This window comes from Alosa sapidissima, chromosome 2 (genome assembly GCF_018492685.1).
Source record: "Alosa sapidissima isolate fAloSap1 chromosome 2, fAloSap1.pri, whole genome shotgun sequence".
NCBI classification, from domain to species: Eukaryota; Metazoa; Chordata; class Actinopteri; order Clupeiformes; family Clupeidae; genus Alosa; species Alosa sapidissima.
Window position 1 is genome coordinate 24,332,029 of NC_055958.1, and position 21,491 is coordinate 24,353,519.

A 21,491-nucleotide genomic window follows, 5' to 3' on the forward strand; every position below is an offset into this window, starting at 1 on the left:
GACTGACAAAAGCAATAATGGAAAATTCAATGCATTAGTGTTCTGGACCAATCTCCTGTATTTTATGGTTGGGAAATGAGCCCAGGAAGGCAGTTTCCTGCCACAGGACATCATGGGAGCAATGACCTGTGAAATTATTTAATGGTCTTGTCACACAAAATATAAATTTCTTTAAAAGCATGTTAAACTTCTATTTGACCAGTGTTGCAATACGACATATTGGATTATCAGATAGGCATTTTCACCTCTTTTGATTTGAACTCAGTTGAGATCTCTAAAAACGTTTGTTGTCATGTGTTTTGACCTAAATGTAAATAAAGATATCATAAAACAGGCCTTAACATTTATATGGCATTAAATAGAGGCTGGTTGATATCATAAATCATTTTACAAGACAAAAAAAACGCTCTTTATTATCTGATCTGACAAGTGTCTGCGGAACAATGTTTAAGACCGTCTTTTGTTTTTACACGGAAACCTTAGGTTACATGCTCCTGCAGTGCACCAACGAAATAGGTCCTTCCTTGCATGCGTGTGAGCATTCCCAGTTTGTGTGGCTTGTCAGATTTTAGAGGATTCTCTCAAGTATAGCCGTCTCGAATCACACAGGGCGCCTAGTTCTAGTCATGACTAAAGAAGAACTAAAAGGGTACGTCAATATACCATGCTAGTATGACGAACTGTTGAACTATCTAATGACATTTCTGTCTGGCTAATGCTTGCTGGCTATTTAGTTAGCATAAAAGCTAATCTTGCTGTATTCCATGCCATCACATCCAGAAACACTTGCAGTTGATTGCATCAGCAAAAGAGAGTGTTGTCATCGCTTTATTTGTTCTCAGGAAATTAACTTATTTTACATTTTGTTCACAGCAACAATGTTCGGATAGTGTTCCGGAAGTTTTAACGTTAGCTGACCAGCGCTGATTAGAATGCTGGATTTTGTTGTCCCCTGTTAATTAAGTAACTTTCCTGTTACAATTTGTGGCCAATTCGTCCTAAAACTGAAGCGGGGAACTTATGTCGGCATCTAAAACCCTTTGCTGAATTGCTTATAGCTACTAGCTAGCTGAATAGGTAATAGTAAACTCGCGATAGTGACTGTGCTAACGTTACTTTGTGATGTTCCGATAAGAACTGTTAACGTTAACGTAAAGTTACTTGTCGGAAAGAAGTCTTTGCAGCGTTAAGTTTTTAAGTCGCCACTGTAGCTCTGTAACGTTTATAAGTTATTCCACGACTGCTAGCTTTAAATTGATTGTTAGCTGTAACCTCTCCCAGGGCAGGCAACTGCATGTCGAAGCAGCTGAAACAGGTGTTATGAGGCCATCGGTCGCTGGGCAGCCATCTCTCTCACATAGTTAAACCCAAACGTCAGTTTTGCGAATAGAAAAGAAAATAATTTGCAAAGAAAAAATAGCCAAATCATAAAACCTGTTACCTAATATCTATGCATTTGATGCGTCTTCTAAGAAGTCTATTGCATAGCCTACATGACGTTTTTACAAAATGCACTGAGCACTCTGCCACTTGCAGTATTTATAATCATGTTTACAATCTTGCTAGCTGGCAATCGTTTTCCATGACTTTGTTATTATTGGTATGGCATCAGATGTATTTAACAGAGGCAGCATTTATCAGGTAAAATAGCTTACTACTTAGGCATGGACATGTAGCCTACCAGATGGAATTTATTGTCATAGACATAAGTAGAACAAGTAGGACTGGAAGTGTTGTGAGGACCATTGTAGGAAGACTGGGCAAGCAACATTCTTTAATGTCTTACCAGGACTTTCACTTAGGACTAGGTCACAACCCCCATACCCAGGGGGAAATGCTGACTTGGGGAGTTGATTACTTTCCTTTGTTTCTTGTATATGAGTAACTTTCCAGAGGACCAAGTGTGAAAGCGTGTCTGTCTGCCAATGTATACAGTGACCCAAACATGCTCTGCTGAATGGAGTTTTTAAAGTTAACTTGTGAGCAACACTCATCCGTAAATTCAGTGGTTAGTAATAGTCCTGCACTTGCTTCAGTGAATGGGCTTCCCAGTTTCCTTTGCCAGCCATTGTTCCTTAGTGGGACTCGTGAGGGGGGCAGCTTGGGCCATTGCCATCACCCCTGTGTGTGTGTGTGTGTGTGTGTGTGTGTGTGTGTGTTTGCAAACGCAAAAAAAAGAAGCAGAGTCTGATTTACTCTCTATGGTGGACAGTTCAGAATCTAACTTGGTGAAGAATGTCCTGCGAGTATAGTGTGTGTGTGTGTGAGTGTGTGTGTTTGCATGTTTGCAAACGCAAAAAAAAGAAGCAGAGTCTGATTTACTCTCTATGGTGGACAGTTCAGAATCTAACTTGGTGAAGAATGTCCTGCGGGTATAGTGTGTGTGTGTGTGTTCGCAAATGCAAAAAAAAAGCAGAGTCTGATTTACTCTCTATGGTGGACAGTTCAGAACCTAACTTGGTGAAAACTGTCCTGCGAGTATAGAGAGTGTGTGTGCATGTGCCTGTGCATGCATGATGCATGATGCGTGTGTGTGTGTGTGTTTGCAAACGCAAAAAAAAGAAGCAGAGTCTGATTTACTCTCTATGGTGGACAGTTCAGAATCTAACTTGGTGAAGAATGTCCTGCGAGTATAGTGTGTGTGTGTGTGAGTGTGTGTGTTTGCATGTTTGCAAACGCAAAAAAAAGAAGCAGAGTCTGATTTACTCTCTATGGTGGACAGTTCAGAATCTAACTTGGTGAAGAATGTCCTGCGAGTATTGTGTGTGTGTGTGTGTGTTTGTGTATTTGCAAACACAAAAAAAAAAAGAAGCAGAGTCTGATTTACTTTCTATGGTGGACAGTTCAAAATCTAACTTGGTGAAGAATGTCCCGTGACTACTGTGTGTGTGTGTGTGTGTGTGTGTGTGTTCGCGTGTTCGCAAATGCAAAAAAAGCAGAGTCTGATTTACTCTCTATGGTGGACAGTTCAGAACCTAACTTGGTGAAAACTGTCCTGCGAGTATAGAGTGTGTGTGTGTGTGCATAGATGTGTACATGTAGGTCTATATGATTGTGTGCTCAGCTTCCATTCTTTTCCAAGTTAATGTGCAAATGCCACACTTGGATGAGCAAGGTCTATCAGTCTCCGTTTACTCACCATACTGCAACTGTCAGGATCTTAGTAAGCAAAAGATGTCAACAAAGTATTTTGCCACCTTTTTTTTCTTTCTAGTTAAAATATGCCATGCATTCATGTCCTAGCTTGAAATGGAATGATGTTTTTAATACCACTTTCTGTCTAGATGAAACAGCCTAGACAGTTGCAGTGTTTGAGCAGACTATGTACTTATGTAGTCTACGTTGTTATCATATCTGGTTTTATCAGATCGACTGGAGCCATTGATATCCAGGCCATTTAGTTTAATGGGACAAGTACAAAGGGCAAGCTTTAGTGACTTCTTATCACATTCTCAATGCTGTCTGAAGACTAAAACAATTTCAGGAAAATATATTCATATATTACCAAATGCCTCAAAATCTGGACTGTGTTTGTTTTTCGCCATACTGTCAGGGGTGTTTAATGCATTAAGCCATTTTGTGAGTGGGGACACACACACACACACACACACACGTGGAGAAGTGTTGGTAGGTAGTACCTTGAAATATCCTCAACTGCCAGATTACGTGTTTAGCTACCTGTTCACTAAAGAGCCTTAAATCCAACACATACCCGGATCCCTTTGTAGTGTCAAGCCTTGTTGTATACCCCTTTGCCCATCTCTTTAGTGAAAAGTCTTCACAAGAAAGCGCAACATGAAAAGCACAATGCAGACTGTGATGGGCTATCAGCTCACTTGTCACCTGGCTGCGTTTAGGATCGTCAGACGAAAACAATGGGCTTAAAGGGAGCAGCAGTTAAAAGCCAGGGGAGACGTTGCGCCAGACAGTGAGCTGGGGGTGGAATGCATTTTCCCACCGTGTCCAAAACATCCCTTAAGGAAGTGAGGAGATGGGAGCAGGCCGAAGCTGACTCTCTCTCGCTCTCTCTCTCTGTCTGTGTGTGTGTGTGTGTGTGTGTGTGTGTGTGTGGGGCCTTCCTGGTGCAGGGCGAGTGAGGAGGAGCAACAGGCCCAGTCGAAGAAAGGGCTGAAGAAAGCGCAGAAGGAAGCGGAGAAAGCGGCAAAGAAGGCGGAGAAGCAGGCCAAGCTGGTTAGTGCGTCTGAACACCCCGCGACGCCCCTCCGGCTCCCACAGCTGTGAATGTGCCGCTGGCACAGACGGATCTGCAAGTGGGGAGGGGGGGCACCATTGTCCCAATTCCTGTGCTTGTTAGTCCTATGTTTTTCTATGCCCAAACAAAAGTCTATTTAAATCTAAAAGAGCGTATTGGTTTAAGCATAAATAAACAAGCGTAAACAGCAGGGTTCATTATTTTGAACACGCTATCTGAGGCGCGCTGTGTTAAAATTCCGTTTTACAGCCGATTCTTTGAGCTCTAGCGAGTCACTGGCTTACTGTGTCACACTGGAGACCTGAGTCAAACTGCACACTGGTGGTGGTGGTGGTTTGAACAGGCTTGTGGAGCTTGCTGGGTGTCGCATTACTGTCGTAGCAGCAGAGTGAAAGCATATCATTTCAGTAGCTGAAAAGCCTGGAGCAACATGCTTCAAATCCAATGTCTTGCCAGCACAACAGCTCCTCTTTCTCCTTGGTGGGGTGACACTTCACATTGAAGTGCGATATTTTGAAACATGAAGAAAATGTACTTGTGAATGTTACTTTGAAAGTGGTCTTGGGTAACAAGGTGTCAGTTGGTGTCAAAAGCACATTATCTTTTTATTTATCTTATCTTAGGAAATAAGTAAAAATTGTTATATTGGCTAACTGATGGCGATATTTACTTATACTAAAAGTGTCTATGTAGGACAGGTCTCAGGTCAGTGTTCCTAAATTGTATCAGGGCAGCAGTTTTCAGATTACATTATGTGCTTACATAATTGCAAAAGGGTTCTCCAATGTTTTCTCAGTTAGCCTTTTAAAATGAGATCAGATTAGTAAACAGAATATGCCTTTGGAACATTGTTGCTGATAATGGGCAATGTAGATATAGCATTAAAGAACAGTAATTTCTTTCTACAGCAGTCGAGAACCCTTTTGCAATTATGTAAGCATATAATGTAATCTGAAAAATCAGCTGCCCTGATTAAAAAAACAATGCAATTCTCAGCTGGTATTATGTCTATAATGGAGTGGAATGGAAAATTCTGTGACATCAAACTTTTGACCGGTAGTGTACATCAGTGAACATGCCTCATGTTTCTGCATCATTCCAATCAGTGTTGTTTTCTTGGATTGGAATCTAGGTTGAGTTAATCATAATAACTTTGTTTTGTCCAAGTGGGGGCCTGTTTTCTGGAGGGTAGTGTCAGCCTAATGAGATCTGTCTCTCAGCTGTCTGACGGGTATTTGCTCTCTCTGACAGGCCGCCGAGCAGCAGAGCACCGATGAAGACGTGAGTATGAGCTGCAACACAATGCTTCCACTGGCTCCCATCCAGCCTCTGTCTCTGCATGCACTGTGTATCAACTCTTGTCTTTTTTTCTTTTCTCTTCTCTTCTGTTTTCTCTCTCTCTCTCTCTCTCTCTCTCTCTCTCTCTCTCTCTCTCTCGATTTCCCTCTAGGACTTTGCCAAGGATCGGTACGGAGTGTCTCCGATGGTCCAGTCACAGGAGAAACTGGGTGAGCGGGGATTCATGGGTGTCTGCTTTTTTTTCTAAGTCTTTGTTCTTTGCTGTTTCACAGCTTGAATAGAAAGTGTTATACTTTTACTTTTTCTTTTGCACCCATTTCCCCTCAATATTCTCACCTTGCTCGCAGAAAAGTGAGGCAACAGCTGCATCACTGCACATAATACGATACCATTATGAGTCATAGGGATGCAGTTGCTTGGGCGCTGTTCTCACCGAAGGCTGCCTGCTACGAATGTCAGGAGATAATTGGAGTGACTAATCGTACCTGAGTGAGGGGGCGGGGGGCTTGGGGGGAGAGCGGGGGTTCGGTGGGGAGGGTTGCGGAGGTGGAGGTTGCGCACCCATCCATCTGTCTGCCTGCCCTTTCGGCTCCAGCGCGCAAGAACAAAGCGATACAAGCCGCTGCGTGACTGTCTGCGAGGATGAGTGAAAGTAGTTGCATACTTTTATGTGGGTAGCGCAGGGTTGGGGCGGAGGGCGGGTTCGCTCAGCGCACCCACAGCACAACGAGGGCAGGTGAGGGAGGCCCCTCTGCGCCCTTCATGCTGGTAATGAAGTGGTGAGTGCTACAACATGACAAGGGGGGCAGGAGCAGAGGTGATTTGTCACCGGGCAAGAAAATGCACCCGAGATGGTCAGCTTTCAGGAAGAGGGGCCTGTTTTCTTTCATATTTGTTGGTCCCGCCGGCAGTGTAATCTGAGCAAACTGCTTTGTTGTAAAGTGTGTGTGTGTGTGTGAGAGAGACACTTTATATCTGTGTGTGTGAGGGTGGGTGTGCCTGTGTTTGTGTGAGAAATGGACACTTTGATGTCATATTGAAGGATGCTCCTTTCTCTCCCCTGCCGGAGCCAGACAGGGTGTTGGTCCGTGTCCAGCAGCTGACACCGGAGAGGGCTGACCAGCTGATCTGGGTGCGCGCCAGGGTTCACACCAGCCGTGCCAAAGGTAACGTCGCACCCCGCCGCAAGCAACTTCAAAACCACGCCATCATTATGCTATCCAGTTTCCCTGCCAGCCACACCGAGAGCCACTCCTACCTCCGCACCAAGGGCACCTGTCAAGCCAACGCCATTTGTTAAGGTGTTCCAGCACCCGTGGTAGAAATCAAAAAGATAGCATGGCACCAGACCCCCGGATTCCTTCATACCTGAGATTTATGGTTGTAATATGGGGCATGGGGGCAGACTGCTAAGTGCTTTTAAGAGACCAAATTTCCCTCACAGGATCAAAAGAGTATATATACTTATACTTATACTTATATGGACGTGGTGAGCACTTATATGGACGTGACGAGCACTTATACGGATGTGACGAGCACTTATAATGGAGTTATTTGATACTTATTTTTCTATATTTCATGCAGTGGCATGCCAGTAGGGTTGCTGTTTGTATGTGCATCCTGGTTAGTCTAGAGCAGCTCTTTTACACAATTTTAATGTAAAATTTAAAAACCTGTTGAACATTCATTGATTACATTAGCTAGGCGAGCTCAAATGACTGCTCACATTCTTCACCTACAAGGTGGTCTTCAGAAACCCAAACTGCATGTCAGCGTTAGCACCGTTTCCCCCACAATGAACCCATTGAGCTCCGCCTCAGTCGGGCATCTGAGCTGCCAGGGGCCTGCACGTACGCATCAGGGCCTAAGAATATGGTAATGAATAAACCACCATATTATGATCATATCTCAGCGGTTTCCTTCCAGGACAACTTCCATGTCGGGACCTGTTCTTCCTCCCCCCCCCCCCCACCACCACCACCACCACCCCAACTCGACACCCATTCATTCCTTCTCAATGGAGGATGTCCTTGAGAGCCAAATAACATCCTGAGCCTTGCAGGTTTACTTTTGCCTGATCCCCCTCAGACCTGTTTGTCACCCCCCACCCCACCACCACTGCCCCCCTCCCCAACGTTAGGACACCAGGAAGCCAGATCAAAGCGTCTGGGTGGTCTCTCTGATGTCAGTCCGAGCCGCAGGTTTATTTTTATTTTGTGCACTCTCAAGGTGTGCAATTTGGTGACAAGTTTGGCCTGTGTGCCACGTTTCAAAGCGAGCTGGCTTTTATTGGAGGGGTTAATGATTACCTTGGAAATTTGCCAGCTTGGGTCTGTTGGTAGAAGGACAAATAAATCTTTAGCTGGAATAAGAAAAGTGCAACCCAGAATTTTTTTAAAAAAGTTCAGAAAAAAAAAGGCGTTATTGACAGAATTAAGGAAGAGAGTGTGCAACACTCAGGGTGCTACTGACGGGTTTTTCCTTTTCCAGGGAAGCAGTGCTTCTTGGTCCTGCGTCAGCAGCAGTTTAATGTCCAGGCCCTGGTCGCCGTGGGAGATCGCGCCAGCAAGCAGATGGTCAAGTTTGCCGCCAAGTGAGTAGGAGAACACACTTCCTGTCTGTGCGGGCCCTAACAATGGTGGGAAAAGTGAGTGAGATCACTTTAGCGCACATTCATCAGCAATCAATAACAGTTTTGTGTTGGGCTACAGCACTCCATCAGCACTTAAATGGGGCCCATTCCTGCACTACAGATAACTGCCTAGCTGAGCTACTTCAGGGACACCAGGCCACTTAAAAGCCTACTGCTAATGAATGTCTCACAAATCGGTCTGTCAAAAGCAAGAGTTGCAGGTAAAAATAGGCCTTGATGTGATAGGAAACTAGGGTTTGAGGTTTTTTTTCCCACAAGTGTAGAATGAGTTTATAACTGCTGATATGTGGTTTGCCAAATTGAGCTGCTTCGTGTGAAGGATGACTTACTCGTATAGCCACCCGTATGATAAATACTTACCAAAGATGTATTTTCGTGTGGCGTGCTCCAATGTTCCTTCTTTCCCGATTCCCACCATAGCACACACACACACACACACACACACACACACACACACACACACACACACACACGCATAGATACACACACGCATAGATACACACACACAAAAAGACACTTGTGTGCAGTGTCATATGCGGTCAGTCATGGGTTGTCTTGTGTCAACTGACCACAGTCTTTCTGTCTGTGTCCCAGGTCAGGGTCACGCTGACTGGGTTTGGCCTGACCTGACCTAACCTTCCAACCTCTTCAGCTTAGACACTCTGTGGCCCTGTGACCTTAGCCAACTTCCACTTGGTGATGTAAGCTTAAAGTAACATGCTGAGAGTGGCAACCTGGCAACCCTTACCTTGAATGTGTAACATCAGATGTTATTCCCTCTGTTGACGAGCACTAGAAAAACACTGGACTAGTGGAGACCACTAGACTCGCTCTTAAGAACTTAGCTGCTCAGCAGTTTGCCGCAGTCAGATGTTTTGCCAGAGGCCATATGAAGAACCAAAGACTTTGTTGTTGAGAATTGTTACTTCCTTTTATTTTAGTTGCATAAGGCCTGATGTCAATCTGCAGTTGCGTGTATTGCTGTTTAGTGTGTAATTGTGAGTAATAAGTGGTGAAACCACTCTCAACCAGCTTGGTAAACAAACGTCAACAAACACAGTTTATGATAAACATGTGTTGCCATTATGATAAACAAGTGTTGCCACAGCCTCAAATTTTACTATACTAATTTTACTGTACTAATCTTACTCTACTAATATTATCTCTCTGAGACTTGATTCAGTTTCACTACCAGCCTCCATAAGAGATAAGGCAGGTTCTTACCATCTCTTTCAGGGGAAATAAAAACAACCATGAAATATGATTTTTTAGCCCATTAGACTTCATATATATTATTATGCCATCCCTCTTCCGTTGTCCTCTCCTCCTTGAGCCCTCTCTCGATTCATTGTGTGGAGAGATTGCACCCCAGCGAAGTGGCATCAGCCAGCCAGCCAGCCTTTATTGAGACTTAATCAAGACTCTTTTATCAGCCGGGTTTATTGTTCCTCGGAGCAGAGTGGGTGAGATGGGGGGTGGGGGGTATTAAGACGGCACTTTATTTGTGTAGCTGATCCCGGCAGTGTGAAGTGTCTCCCAGAAGCAGCTGGCTGGGATGGTGATCTCCCTCTCTCGCCTCTCATTACTCCTCCTTAATGAGACGAGCTGAAGGATTACTCACAGGTCCGGCTGAGCACCCAACACTCGCCGTGACAGTTGGCCGCCTTTTCTCTCTCTCTCTCTCTCTCTCTCTCGCCCACACGCGCCCACACCCACACACACACACACACACACACACAAAACCGAAGGCACATGACAGACACACAAGAGGGAAAGAAGGTCCAAAGCTATATTTTCAGAGTAGAATGGAAAATGTCTCTCAAAGTGCCTGAGTACCCTTCAGAAGGAGATGACTGTGCTTCTAAGTTTATGCCCTTTGGTGCCTGCCACAAGAAGCAGCACAAGGTATTACAAACCTGCGTGTTTTGCCAAAGCAACCATGCCTGTTGGAAAATGTGCCACCTTTAAATAGAAAAGAGGAACGGTGAATTACGATGGAAATCATTACATAATGTTAAGTTTCCATCTTCCACAGTTGATGTTGTCATGTTCACTTACAACTTAATGTCACTCTGGTCCATGAAGGCATTTTGGATGCTTCTGAAGAATGCCATGCCCCCCTCACATCGTCATACACTGTGCATATGCCTTTGAACTATGCTTTACTCTTTCAGTGCTGCTCTCAGCATGTAGCCATAAGTTTTATTTATAATTAATACAAATTAGGGCTGTACCATAACATATTGCATATGTCATATGTTGTATACTGTGATCATACTATATTGTACAAGTTTTTAATATCACAATATTGACAATATATAGGCATATATATATATATATATATATATATATATATATATATATATATATATATATATATATAGGCAGTTTTTTGCGTAGTATTGTGTACAATTTGCACATTTTCCATATGCTAAAAGGTGCCCATGTGTGAGTGCAGTTTTTTTATTATTATTATTGAATACTATGTACGAAGATGTACGAATTGCAGTGTAATATGTTAACTTTGTGCAATAGCCAGGTAACTTTTTGAAGATTCATTGGACAAAAAGATACACTTGACTGGAGATACACTGGCCATGTTCCAATACATATTAGGTACCAATATTTTTATGGGGGCTATTTTGGATATCTCTTTTTAGTATCCCATGAATCAGTCAATAGTCATAAAAAAATCTAATTTGACCATGGTTTTAGGAATAATTAAGCAATATGGCACTCGTGATTCAGGTGCAGGTGCCAATTTGTGGGAACATTTGGCGGGACCTGAACACTATCCAAATCCACTTTTGTTAAGACAAATTCAAAAGAAATAATTTCAGTGTTCAAGTTGTGTATTATTTGCTAAAAGATCAGTAATCTTAATAACAGTAATTATATATGCAGTATGTTGGGTTGAAAATACATGTCCTTATGAACACTGAAGCCTTATTGAAGGCTATCCCAATTATGGTTCCTAAGAACTCAAGGAAGCACCTCAAAATGTCATGCATTTGTCTTGACTGTCTCCAAAATATATATATATATAAATATACGTGCCTTTGGATAAGATTTTATTATATTGCATCATAATTGTAAAACAAATACCATTTCTCCTCACATATCGAGATCTGCAGAGGTTTTTTAGCTGCATTGCCCAGCCTTAATGCAATACTCAGGGGTTCCCTGCAGGTGAGGTGACCCTATTTTGATGTCACAAAGCATTGGCAATCCCAATCATTCACAACATGTTGTGAGAGCGCGCATCTCTTGTCTTTTGTGACATCCAGTCGAGAGCGGCACTTTGAAGCATGATTACATCAATCAAAGATCTCATGCAGGCCGTCTAAGTTTATTTTTACGTAACTAGATTGTAATATAGGATCTATGATTGGTTTTATTCAATATTTTTGTATGTAATGTGCTGGTCAGTTTTAAGATAACCCAGTATCTCAGCCGACCCCATTTTAATTTCAGGCGACCCCACACCGGGTCCCGACCCCAAGGTGGGGAAACGATGCAATACCTTCAATCAAAATTCAACTTCAAAAAGCAGCATGTGCTAATAGTGGAAGTATTATGTGTGAAATACGGTGTGTGGGTGGAGGCACACACTGCCTCAGTGCTATTTAGATGGAGTCATTTGGGTGGTTTGGGAACGTGCGCACATCCAAATTAAGGTGCAGGAGCCAAAAGTCCAAGATCCAACGTAACAGAGAAGGTCCGCATACTTGCGTTTTTTTTAGTTTAATTGAGTTCAATCCCCAACACGCATGACCTTTCGAGCCCTTCGGCTCTTCATCCATGCGAAACGTCATGTGTGTTGGGGATTGAACAAAAAAAAACGGAGAGCTATAGAGTGGTGAAGTCCCGCCCCTTCCGTTTGCCTCCATGGGACCTATCTTTTAAAAAAATTTGAACGGCAGTCTATGGCGAAAAAGAAATTATTTTCTGGTCCGGGTTGACTTGTGCCTTGAATTACCCATATGATGTTTGTCAATTTTAAAGACAATTTTTCATGTAAAGACATTTGCAGTTTGTTTCGTAACTATTGAATTACAACATTGTGAAAGATCGTAATTCCAACGACTACAAACCCATCAGTCGCGCCAGAGAGGGTTAAAGCGGAGCTAGTAATCAAGGATCTTTGGTCGCGCTAGTGACGTTAGCTCATTCACAGCCACACTAGATTGTACAAGCATACCAGCAACAGGTCTTAATTGGGCTTTCCTTGCCGAAGAAAATACCATGAGTCAGAGGATTAAACACATCAGGTAAGTTGTATTCGTCCATAGACTGTACATTACATACTGTTAAGTGACATAGCAGGCAGCAAGATGCAACCGTTAACTAGCATAACAGCTCTTATCGTTTCATTACGTTGGTGACGTACATCGTTCGAGATGAGAGATGTAGTCCACTGAGTGGATTCGCACAAAACCAACATAACTTTTGAAGTCTATCGAACAACAGTACTTTCTTGACGTGAAAAATTATCTTTTAAATTCACATACATCATATGTGAAATTTGTGGCACAGTTCAAACTGGACCAAAAAATAATTGTTATCTCTCCATTAACTCCCGTTCATAATTTTTTTAAAGATAGGTCCCATGGACCGGAAGTAGAAGGGGTGGGACTTCACCACTCTATTGTGCGGACCTTCTCTGTTACGTTGGTCATTTGGATGGTGTACATTCTGTGACACCCCCCCCCACACTTGCTCTTTTTGTTCCAGCATCAACAAGGAGAGCATCGTGGACGTGGAGGCCATGGTGCGGAAGGTGGACCAGAAGATCGAGAGCTGCTCTCAGCAGGATGTGGAGCTGCACATCGAGAGGGTGAGGCACGGTCATTACAGCTGCCGGCAAGGCCTCTGAAGCTGCACTGGACTCTTCCATGACTCCTCTGTGGGCCTCTTCAGTGCAGCTGGCTGAGACTTGTGGGACTTGAATATGAATCAAGGCGAGGAGTAGACAGACAGACAGCCAGAAAATGTCAAGTGTGTGTGTGTGTGTGTGTGTGTGTGTCTCTCTGTCTGTGTCTGTCTGTGTATGTGTGTTTGTATGTGTGTGTTTTTGTGTTTCTGTGTATGTTTGTGTCTGTGTGTGTGTGTATGTGTGTCTGTGTGTGTGTGATAGAAATGTCAGACATCACATTAGGCCAGTGTTTTCTCTTGGTCCCAGAGCTCACGTTTGTTGTTTGCTTGCCATGTGTTCCTGCATATGAGCTCCTCTCTGTTTTCCTCTCATGTTCTCACTCACATTGACCTCACGTTCTGTCTGTCTGTCTGTCTGTCTGTCTCTTGTCTCTCATTTCCCCGTCTCAGATATTTGTGATCAGCCAGGCCGAACCCCGTCTGCCCCTGCAGCTGGAGGATGCTGTGCGACCCGAGGGAGAGGGGGATGAGGTGAGAGCGGCAGGTGGTGGCACCAACATGTGACGGAGCCAGCTGACCCACCCCCCAACCCCCTAGCCCCCATTTCTCCCCCCATAACTAACAAATCGGAAATATCTGAACAAATAGATATGTAATTGCCGTCTTATGGTGGATAAGGGATTTGGGGATGCATACCGCAGTAATTCCTGGCTCTGCTTTGAGTCTGTCCAGGGGGGTCAGGGCTTAAGGACAGCTGAGGAGGGAGGGCTGTTTGCTCAGTAAGGTGATCTTGGCTGCACTTGAGGCCCAGGTGCTCTAGTCTCTGTGGGGGGGGAGTCTCGCACGAGTCAAGGCGCTTAACCTCCTTCAGGGAGAGTGAAGAGTGTGGTTGTCTGGGTGCCTTGTGTTTGCATGCATGAGTAATGGGGGCAGGATGCGTAGCGGCGGCTAACCGCTACCTAGCCTGCCTTCTGAGTCTGACTAGATGCTACAGATCGGTGGGTGGGGTGAGGTACTGAGATTATGTAACCTCGCAAGAACAAAACAATGCTCCGCGTTTATGTGGTTGTTACAGGTTGCTATGTTCAAAAAACAAAACTCATTTGTTTTTCATTTCACTCATTTGCTGTCTCTCTCTCTCTCTCTCTCTCTTTCTTTCTTTCTTTCTTTCTTTCTTTCTTTCTCTCTTTCTTTCTCTCTTTCTCTCTTTTAGGAAGGCAGAGCGACTGTCAATCAGGACACCAGACTGGACAACCGTGTCATTGATCTCCGAGTAAGACCCGCCCTCCATCATCTCCCCCTCTACTATCTGTACAGTCCCAGCGTCTTCTCCACCTTTCTGATACACTTGCGAATGTGCAGCCAAGGGTAGGGCGAGAGAACCCGCCATGTGTTGGCCATGCCACCAAGAGCCCCAAAGGCTTCATTGTTCCAATCTGGCCTCCGGTGGAACGGTGGAGAAACGCAGCTCTTGCCATTGGCACCCCGCTCCGTGCTCAGCAACACCTGTTTCAGAGGACAATGTGGCGCTCTGAGCCAGCAGAGTTGTTGGCCTGTTATCATGGGCCCGACTCGAGCGAAGAGTAAACCCCATTAAGAGGTTTTCACATGCTCCCCGGGGGAGCTGCCATAAAAGCCTTGTAAAACAGTGACCTGAAAAGACCAGACCCAAATGACTTAACAATTACCTCGTCTCTCTACGTAAATAATTTTTGAAAAAACTTTCTGAGAAGCAACAAGTTTTGAGCGTTGTCTGTGGTGGTGGTAGGGCACGCTGAAGAAAAAAAAATCTCTGAGCAGTAGGCGTTTCGCGAAAAACCACAGGACACAATGTTTTTTTCACTGTTTTGGTTGACACCATCTCTTCAACAACACAGTGACGTAAAGTGTCCCTGTGCTTTACCCAACCCCCCACTGTGAAGGCAAATATGGAGAAGTGTGAAAACAAGGGTGAGAGAGAGAAAGCCGCCTGCCTACGCTCATCAAGTCTTTGAACGTAAAGTGGAAAGAGAGTGTTGAAAGTGGCAAGGGAGTGTGAATAACACATTTTAGAGTTTTCAATAAATATTTGACATCTAGAACTTTAATATTTTATCAGTTTTTATTTTATTCTTTTGTACCTTAGCATGCACTGACTGCACAGATTTCCCCCAGCTTTTTTGTGAGACACTGAAGGACAACTTGGGTGTTTCATCCCTTTCCTGGCTGTGAATTTGAGTGTTGTTTGCCTGGTGTCAGGCGAGCACCAGTCTGAAAAGGAACGACTGGATCACATCACTGGTTATCAGCAGGGACCCGGTCGATGAACTGAGCGAATGAGCAAAGTTGAATTTCAACGCCTTTTGTGGTGCAGTGAGTGGCTGAAGGGAGCAACTCAGGCGTGTGTGTGTGTGTGTGTGTGTAGTGACTTGGGTGTGGTGTTGCAGGCAGACATGGCTTTTATCCTGCTGCCTTTTTTTTTTGGTGACTACATGGAGCAGTGGTTCAGTTCAGATGTACTCTTCCTGTACTTGTCGAGTCAGTGATGCGGTTTTGTGTAGACTCTTGGCAGTTTCGTACCACCTCAGATTGATCTAGTTTTACCCATTTTAACACTAGTAAGCCGTGGTGGCTTTGTTTTAAAGCAACACCAAAGAACTTTCCCTCTGTCGCACGCATGCTATTTGTTTATCCAGCAACGGCTTTGCAAATAACAATGTCCACAGACAAGGTAGAATATGTTGCATGATTTATGAAAGTACGATGTATTGCGACATCAAACTTAAGTCAAATTTGTAGTTTCTTATGTCTCATTTCATCGAACTACAAACTTACATAGTGCGGTTATAGCCGATAGAGGGCTGCGAAGTGAATACAGAAGTGCCGTTCAACGTGTTACAAGTTGATGAACCACTGAAACGATTTTGGAAACATTATTTTAAGGTACAAAAAACTCTTTGGTGTTGCTTTAAACTTCCAACCATTTTTAGCTGAAACTGTGCAGGGAGGCTCAGTGATCTGATATGAATCACGGCTTCCTTCCGCTAGTTGATTATGGGCATTTGATGCAATGCTGTCCCTTTTCCTCTGTCCTCCCCCAGACGACCACCAGCCAGGCCATCTTTCGCCTGCAGTCCGGTGTTTGCCAGCTCTTCCGAGACACACTCACCGACAAGGGCTTCGTGGAGATTCAGACCCCCAAGATCATCTCCGGTATACCTTTCACACTTGCTTTCACTTTCACACGATACATCACACTCACTTAAAAAAAATAAATAAAAAAAATGTTTTACCCGCTTTCTTTTTCCATCACAAAACCTGTATGAGTCTGTTAAAGCTGTGTGGCCCGTGTGGTAGTGCCTTAAGTAGATCTAGTGGAGTTTACCTCCCCATAAAGAGCACACTTTCACACACAAACACACACTCACACACACTTTCACACGTAACCCACACACACGCACGCTGTACTTCTGCTGGGTTCCCATGCACTGGTGTGTGGCCGTTACAGAGTGGATGTGAAGGTGCACGTTGTCTTTATCTGTGGCCAGAGATGGGAGACGGGGGCGGGGGGGGGCGGGGGGCGGCTGTGCACTCGGCTTCCCAACTGCCGCTCTCCCACACAGAGCTGTGCCTAATCAGTCACCCGCCACCGCTCCTAGACTGCGGTTGGGGGGGGGGGGGGGCTGGTACTTCCAAGGCGAGCCTCTTTTTTCATGTGGGGAAGGACAAGAAACAGTGGCCAAAACTGTCAGAGCAGGAGCTGGGTAAGGCATTTATCAGAGAGGAGGCCACCTCATACATCAGATAGGGAGCCCTGGTTCGCACATCCCCTGATATCAGCAGAAAATGGAGTCTTACTGACGCCGTGTCAATAAGGCCTGATGTGCCGGCAGAATGGGTAGAATGGTGTCAGGGCCATGTGTGGGTGCATGGAGGGAATGACAGTTACTGATGAGCTCAGCAACACACACACACACACACACACACACACAGCTTCTTTCCCCCATTGTCCTGCTTTTTGGCTGGGGCTTAGCCGATGTTCTTTCTGAAGTCAAGTGGCTTGTGTGAGAGCCTTGTCTCAAGGTCCTAGGGCCATAGCAACAAAACAAGGCGCACATTGCGTGTGGTGAGTCAAGTCGAGATTTCTACAGCCTTATATATGATCCTTTTTTTGGACTGCCAATCAGGCGTTTGAAGAGGTGGAGCAAGTGATAGTAATGATTTCAGTCTTTCAAAACACAGTTGCAACACTTTGGCGGTTTGAAATGTGAAAGAGGTGTGTGTGTGTGTGTGTGTGTGTGTGTGCGTGGTGTGGTGGTGGTGGTGGGGTCGGGGGGTGCTAGTTACTACTACTTCCTCAATAATATCTCTGCGGTAGCCAATGGAAATGTGCATCCTTGGCGGTTGTATGTTTAAATTTGGCGCTCAAATGCCAAGCCCCAGCTGCGAAAGGACCCAACACCACGTACGCCCCAAAACCACATTTCCGGCGCACACGCCCAGTTCACACCATGCATCCCATGCTCTGGTACACAGTGTTCTTAGACAGACCATTCAGAGCCCTCAAGCCCACCACAAAAAATGTCAATCAGATGTACTTCTCTAACAATAGCTCACTGGCCGCAGATGCACCACCGAAACAGACGCGTGTCTCTAGCAAGTGCTACAGTGCCCTAACTAACGCTCCTCTCCCCTTAGCTGCCAGCGAGGGGGGCGCCAACGTGTTCACCGTGTCCTACTTCAAAACCAGCGCCTACCTGGCCCAGTCTCCCCAGCTCTACAAGCAGATGTGCATCTGTGCTGATTTTGACAAAGTTTTCTGTGTGGGACCTGGTAAGTACCCCAACTACCCTAATCCCCCCCCCCCCCCCACCCCCGCACACACTCACACTCTCTCCCAGTCCTCAGTGTGTGTTCAGTAAGCCTTACTCCAGCATCAATGCACATTGCATCAGCAGTCTAGAAAGTACCCCATAGCCCCTATGCTCTGGAAACCACCGGGGAGTTAAACTTTAGGTTAGAACAACAGCTCAATGAAACGGCACCACAGATGCAAACCTTGCAACTGGGTATTTCACACAGCTTGGTGTGTAACTGACAATTCTTTTGATGTGCGAACATATCGGTTATGTAATAAATAGCAAGACATGTTCAGCTTTTTCTGAGCTGTTTGTGAAGGTGAAAATGGCGTATCTGGACACATCAGTCTTTTTAAAAAAGTGATTCTCCTCGGTGGTTCACGATTGATCCAAGGGTTTAAAGAAATGTGAACACGTTTTGCCTCAGTGAGAAAATTGGCAAATAAAACGAAAGGCTGCCTTGATTCTACCATCTCACACTACTGGCTGGGGTTAGCTGACTCATAGACAGATTCCTTGACATGCTCTTCAATGTAGAATATTTTTCATTTTGTTTGTTTGGAATGAGAAACCCCACTCCTCATGGAACTCATGGGTCTCAATCCTCACCGCCTCAGCTCAACAGTGACCCCCACTGGTCAAGAAGGGGTAGTGATAATAATACCGAAGTTAAAAACATCAGTATTCTGAGGAGTGTACAGTGGCCATAGCTGTTCAATGTCGTACTCCTTGTTTTGATGATGTTCATTTTGCCTCTGTGATAAAATGATCAAAGTGAGTAAAATAATGTGTCATGTAATTGTGCCCAACACTGTCATGTGTAGTAACCCATCGCATTTTCAGTTTTCAGGGCTGAGGATTCAAACACTCATCGTCACTTGACTGAGTTTGTGGGCCTGGATATTGAGATGGCCTTCAACTACCATTACCATGAGGTCATCGACTCCATCACTGACACCATGGTGCAGATCTTCAAAGGTCTTAGAGACAAGTGAGCACCTTTATTGCAGCTTCTTCTGATGTGCTTTTATGGTGTTCATCACTTACTGTGTGTGGATGGAAAGTATGTGGTTGATGTTGAAAGCTACACATGTTGATGCATGAAGGCAGTTTGTGCTAACCAGCTGTATGATGACGCAACTGTGAAGCATTTTCCACTGAAAAAGTGGAACTGTGACTTTTTCCCAGTTTCATTTGTACTTTTGTTCTCTTTGCAACTGTTGCATGACATACCACGTGTTCTCTTACACAAATGTGATTTAAAGCTCTGCTGCCCTCTACTGGTAATATGTGGAGCAGATTGGATCACACTCAGCATTTCATTGTGTGTGTGTGTGTGTGTGTGTGTGTGTGTGTGTGTGTGTGTGTGTGTGTGAGAGACAGGTTCCAGACGGAGATCCAGACAGTGAATAAGCAGTACCCCAGTGAGCCCTTCAAGTTCCTGGAGCCCACTCTGAGGCTGGAGTACACGGAGGGCGTTGCCATGCTACGGGCAGCAGGAGTGGAGATGGGGGACGAGGAGGACCTGAGGTCAGAATTTACTGCTGTATCCTAGAGTTTCATGCATTTACTGCTGTATCCTAGAGTTTCATGCATTTACTGAACAGAGTACTAGCTGTAAAACCGAAAGTTACCGGTATAGAGAGCTGAATTGAAAGAAAGAATTGATTTTATGTTAACCACTTCTGTTATAGCTACAGTATGTCTATGATTTTCTTTCTCTCCCCTTTGCAGCACGCCTAATGAAAAGCTGCTTGGCCGTCTTGTGAAAGAAAAGGTATGAAACTACTTTCCTTTTCCTTGCTACCGATGAAAGTCCATACACATGACCAGATGAAAGTCCATACACATGACCAGATGAAAGTCCATACACATGACCAGATGAAAGTCCATACACATGACCAGATGAAAGTCCATACACATGTACAGATGAAAGTCCATACACATGTACAGATGAAAGTCCATACACATGTACAGATGAAAGTCCATACACATGACCATTTTGTGCATTTTCTTCTCTTGTATTCTCTACAGTATGACACTGACTTCTATGTGCTGGACAAATACCCCCTGGCTGTCAGACCTTTCTACACGATGCCTGATCCGACCGACAAGGTAGGTTTGAGCTTGGCCTGAACCTTTCTCTTCGGTTCCATGAATGATGTCCTGCTCTGACGGCTCATCTGCTGTGCTTCCAGAAATACTCCAACTCCTACGACATGTTCATGAGAGGGGAGGAGATCCTGTCCGGCGCTCAGAGAGTGCACGATGCCCAGCTTCTGACGGAGAGAGCGCAGCACCACAACATCGGTAACGTCTGCAAACCTCAATAGGAGGGGGTTTGCACTGGCACAGTTGATATGGCCCTATTATTTGTCAAAGGACATGCTAATCACTCTGAAAATATGACCTTGATATTTTGACATTTGTGTTGTTTGCAGACCTGGAGAAGATCAAGGCGTACATCGATTCCTTCCGGTACGGAGCTCCTCCACATGCTGGTGGTGGAATTGGTAAGATATTCCCATCCCAACTTTGCTGCAGTACTGACTTTCTGACCTGTCTTGAATTGATGAAGTTGCCTAGGGGAATTTCCTTGATCTTTCCCCCCCCCCCCCCCCACTGATAAGCCTGTCCCCTCTATTCCCCTCAGGGCTGGAGAGAGTGACCATGCTGTACCTGGGACTCCACAATGTCCGCCAGACGTCCATGTTCCCCCGCGACCCCAAGCGCCTCACTCCTTAAGAGGCTCACCAGAGCGCGATTACTTGCAGAGCTTGTCTTAACATCGCTGCCATTCTCTTATATGCGACAAAGCAGGGAATGGTCAAGTGCCACCACACTGCAGTGTCCCAACGTAATTCACAAAGTATCCGGGTACCCTTTTCAAACTAAGTACTAAACTGTAGTAAGATGGAAGGTCTGCAGGCTGATAGATAAAATCGAAAACTAATATAAATGTCATTCACTCAAAGGGAATCAAAGTGTCCTAAATGATCTAGTTGGACGACTAGATCGACAGTAATAAACATACAATGCAGTTCTCACTTAGGCCAGCCTCTAGTGTTAGGAGGTCTTTCAGAGATAGTCTGACACTTTTCTACAAGTCTAACTTTGCTACTTTTGACACTAAAGAAGTTTGACTGTCGGGATAAATCATTGTTTTAATGGTACCTAAGTGTTAATTGTAATAAATGTTTTTAAAAGTAAATAAATAAATACAAACAGCTATTCTAAAAGCAAACTTGCATTAATATTCACCTCCATGGGTAGTTTCTTTGAAATAAATCCACATTCATTACACCATATAATGACTTACTGTACAAATGGAATAATCTTTTCTGGAGCAGTTGGGGTCCATCTTTCCCTATTCATGCAGTCATGTGGCCTTTGTTCTTTTTGTTTTTACACATTTTGTTTATTACTTTTGTTATTTCCCAGTAGTTGTTTATGCGCTGATTTTTTTTTCTAGGGTGGACTCCAATCATACCTTTAGCATATGTCAGAGGCCTCTTTTCGTTGGTAAATTGGCTGCACTAATGAACATGGATTTTGGCAAGCCATAATGATAAACCGCAAGTTGAAGGAAATAGAAGTTGAAATCAACTCGGAG

At 44.6% G+C, this 21,491-nt stretch overlaps 1 protein-coding gene across 1 annotated transcript; it reads left to right on the forward strand.

The window, feature by feature from the left end:
- Nucleotides 1-490: 490 nt before the first annotated feature.
- dars1 (aspartyl-tRNA synthetase 1) lies at nucleotides 491-21,109 on the forward strand. The gene is made up of 18 exons (XM_042069241.1): nucleotides 491-649; nucleotides 4,089-4,191; nucleotides 5,465-5,494; nucleotides 5,664-5,721; nucleotides 6,586-6,678; nucleotides 8,003-8,105; nucleotides 12,900-13,002; nucleotides 13,491-13,571; nucleotides 14,254-14,313; nucleotides 16,121-16,232; nucleotides 17,718-17,852; nucleotides 18,722-18,869; nucleotides 19,262-19,408; nucleotides 19,613-19,655; nucleotides 19,913-19,993; nucleotides 20,077-20,188; nucleotides 20,320-20,391; nucleotides 20,532-21,109. Exons 1-18 carry the CDS (start codon nucleotides 627-629, stop codon nucleotides 20,621-20,623), a joined length of 1,596 nt encoding a protein of 531 aa, XP_041925175.1. The 5' UTR covers nucleotides 491-626; the 3' UTR covers nucleotides 20,624-21,109.
- Nucleotides 21,110-21,491: the final 382 nt, after the last annotated feature.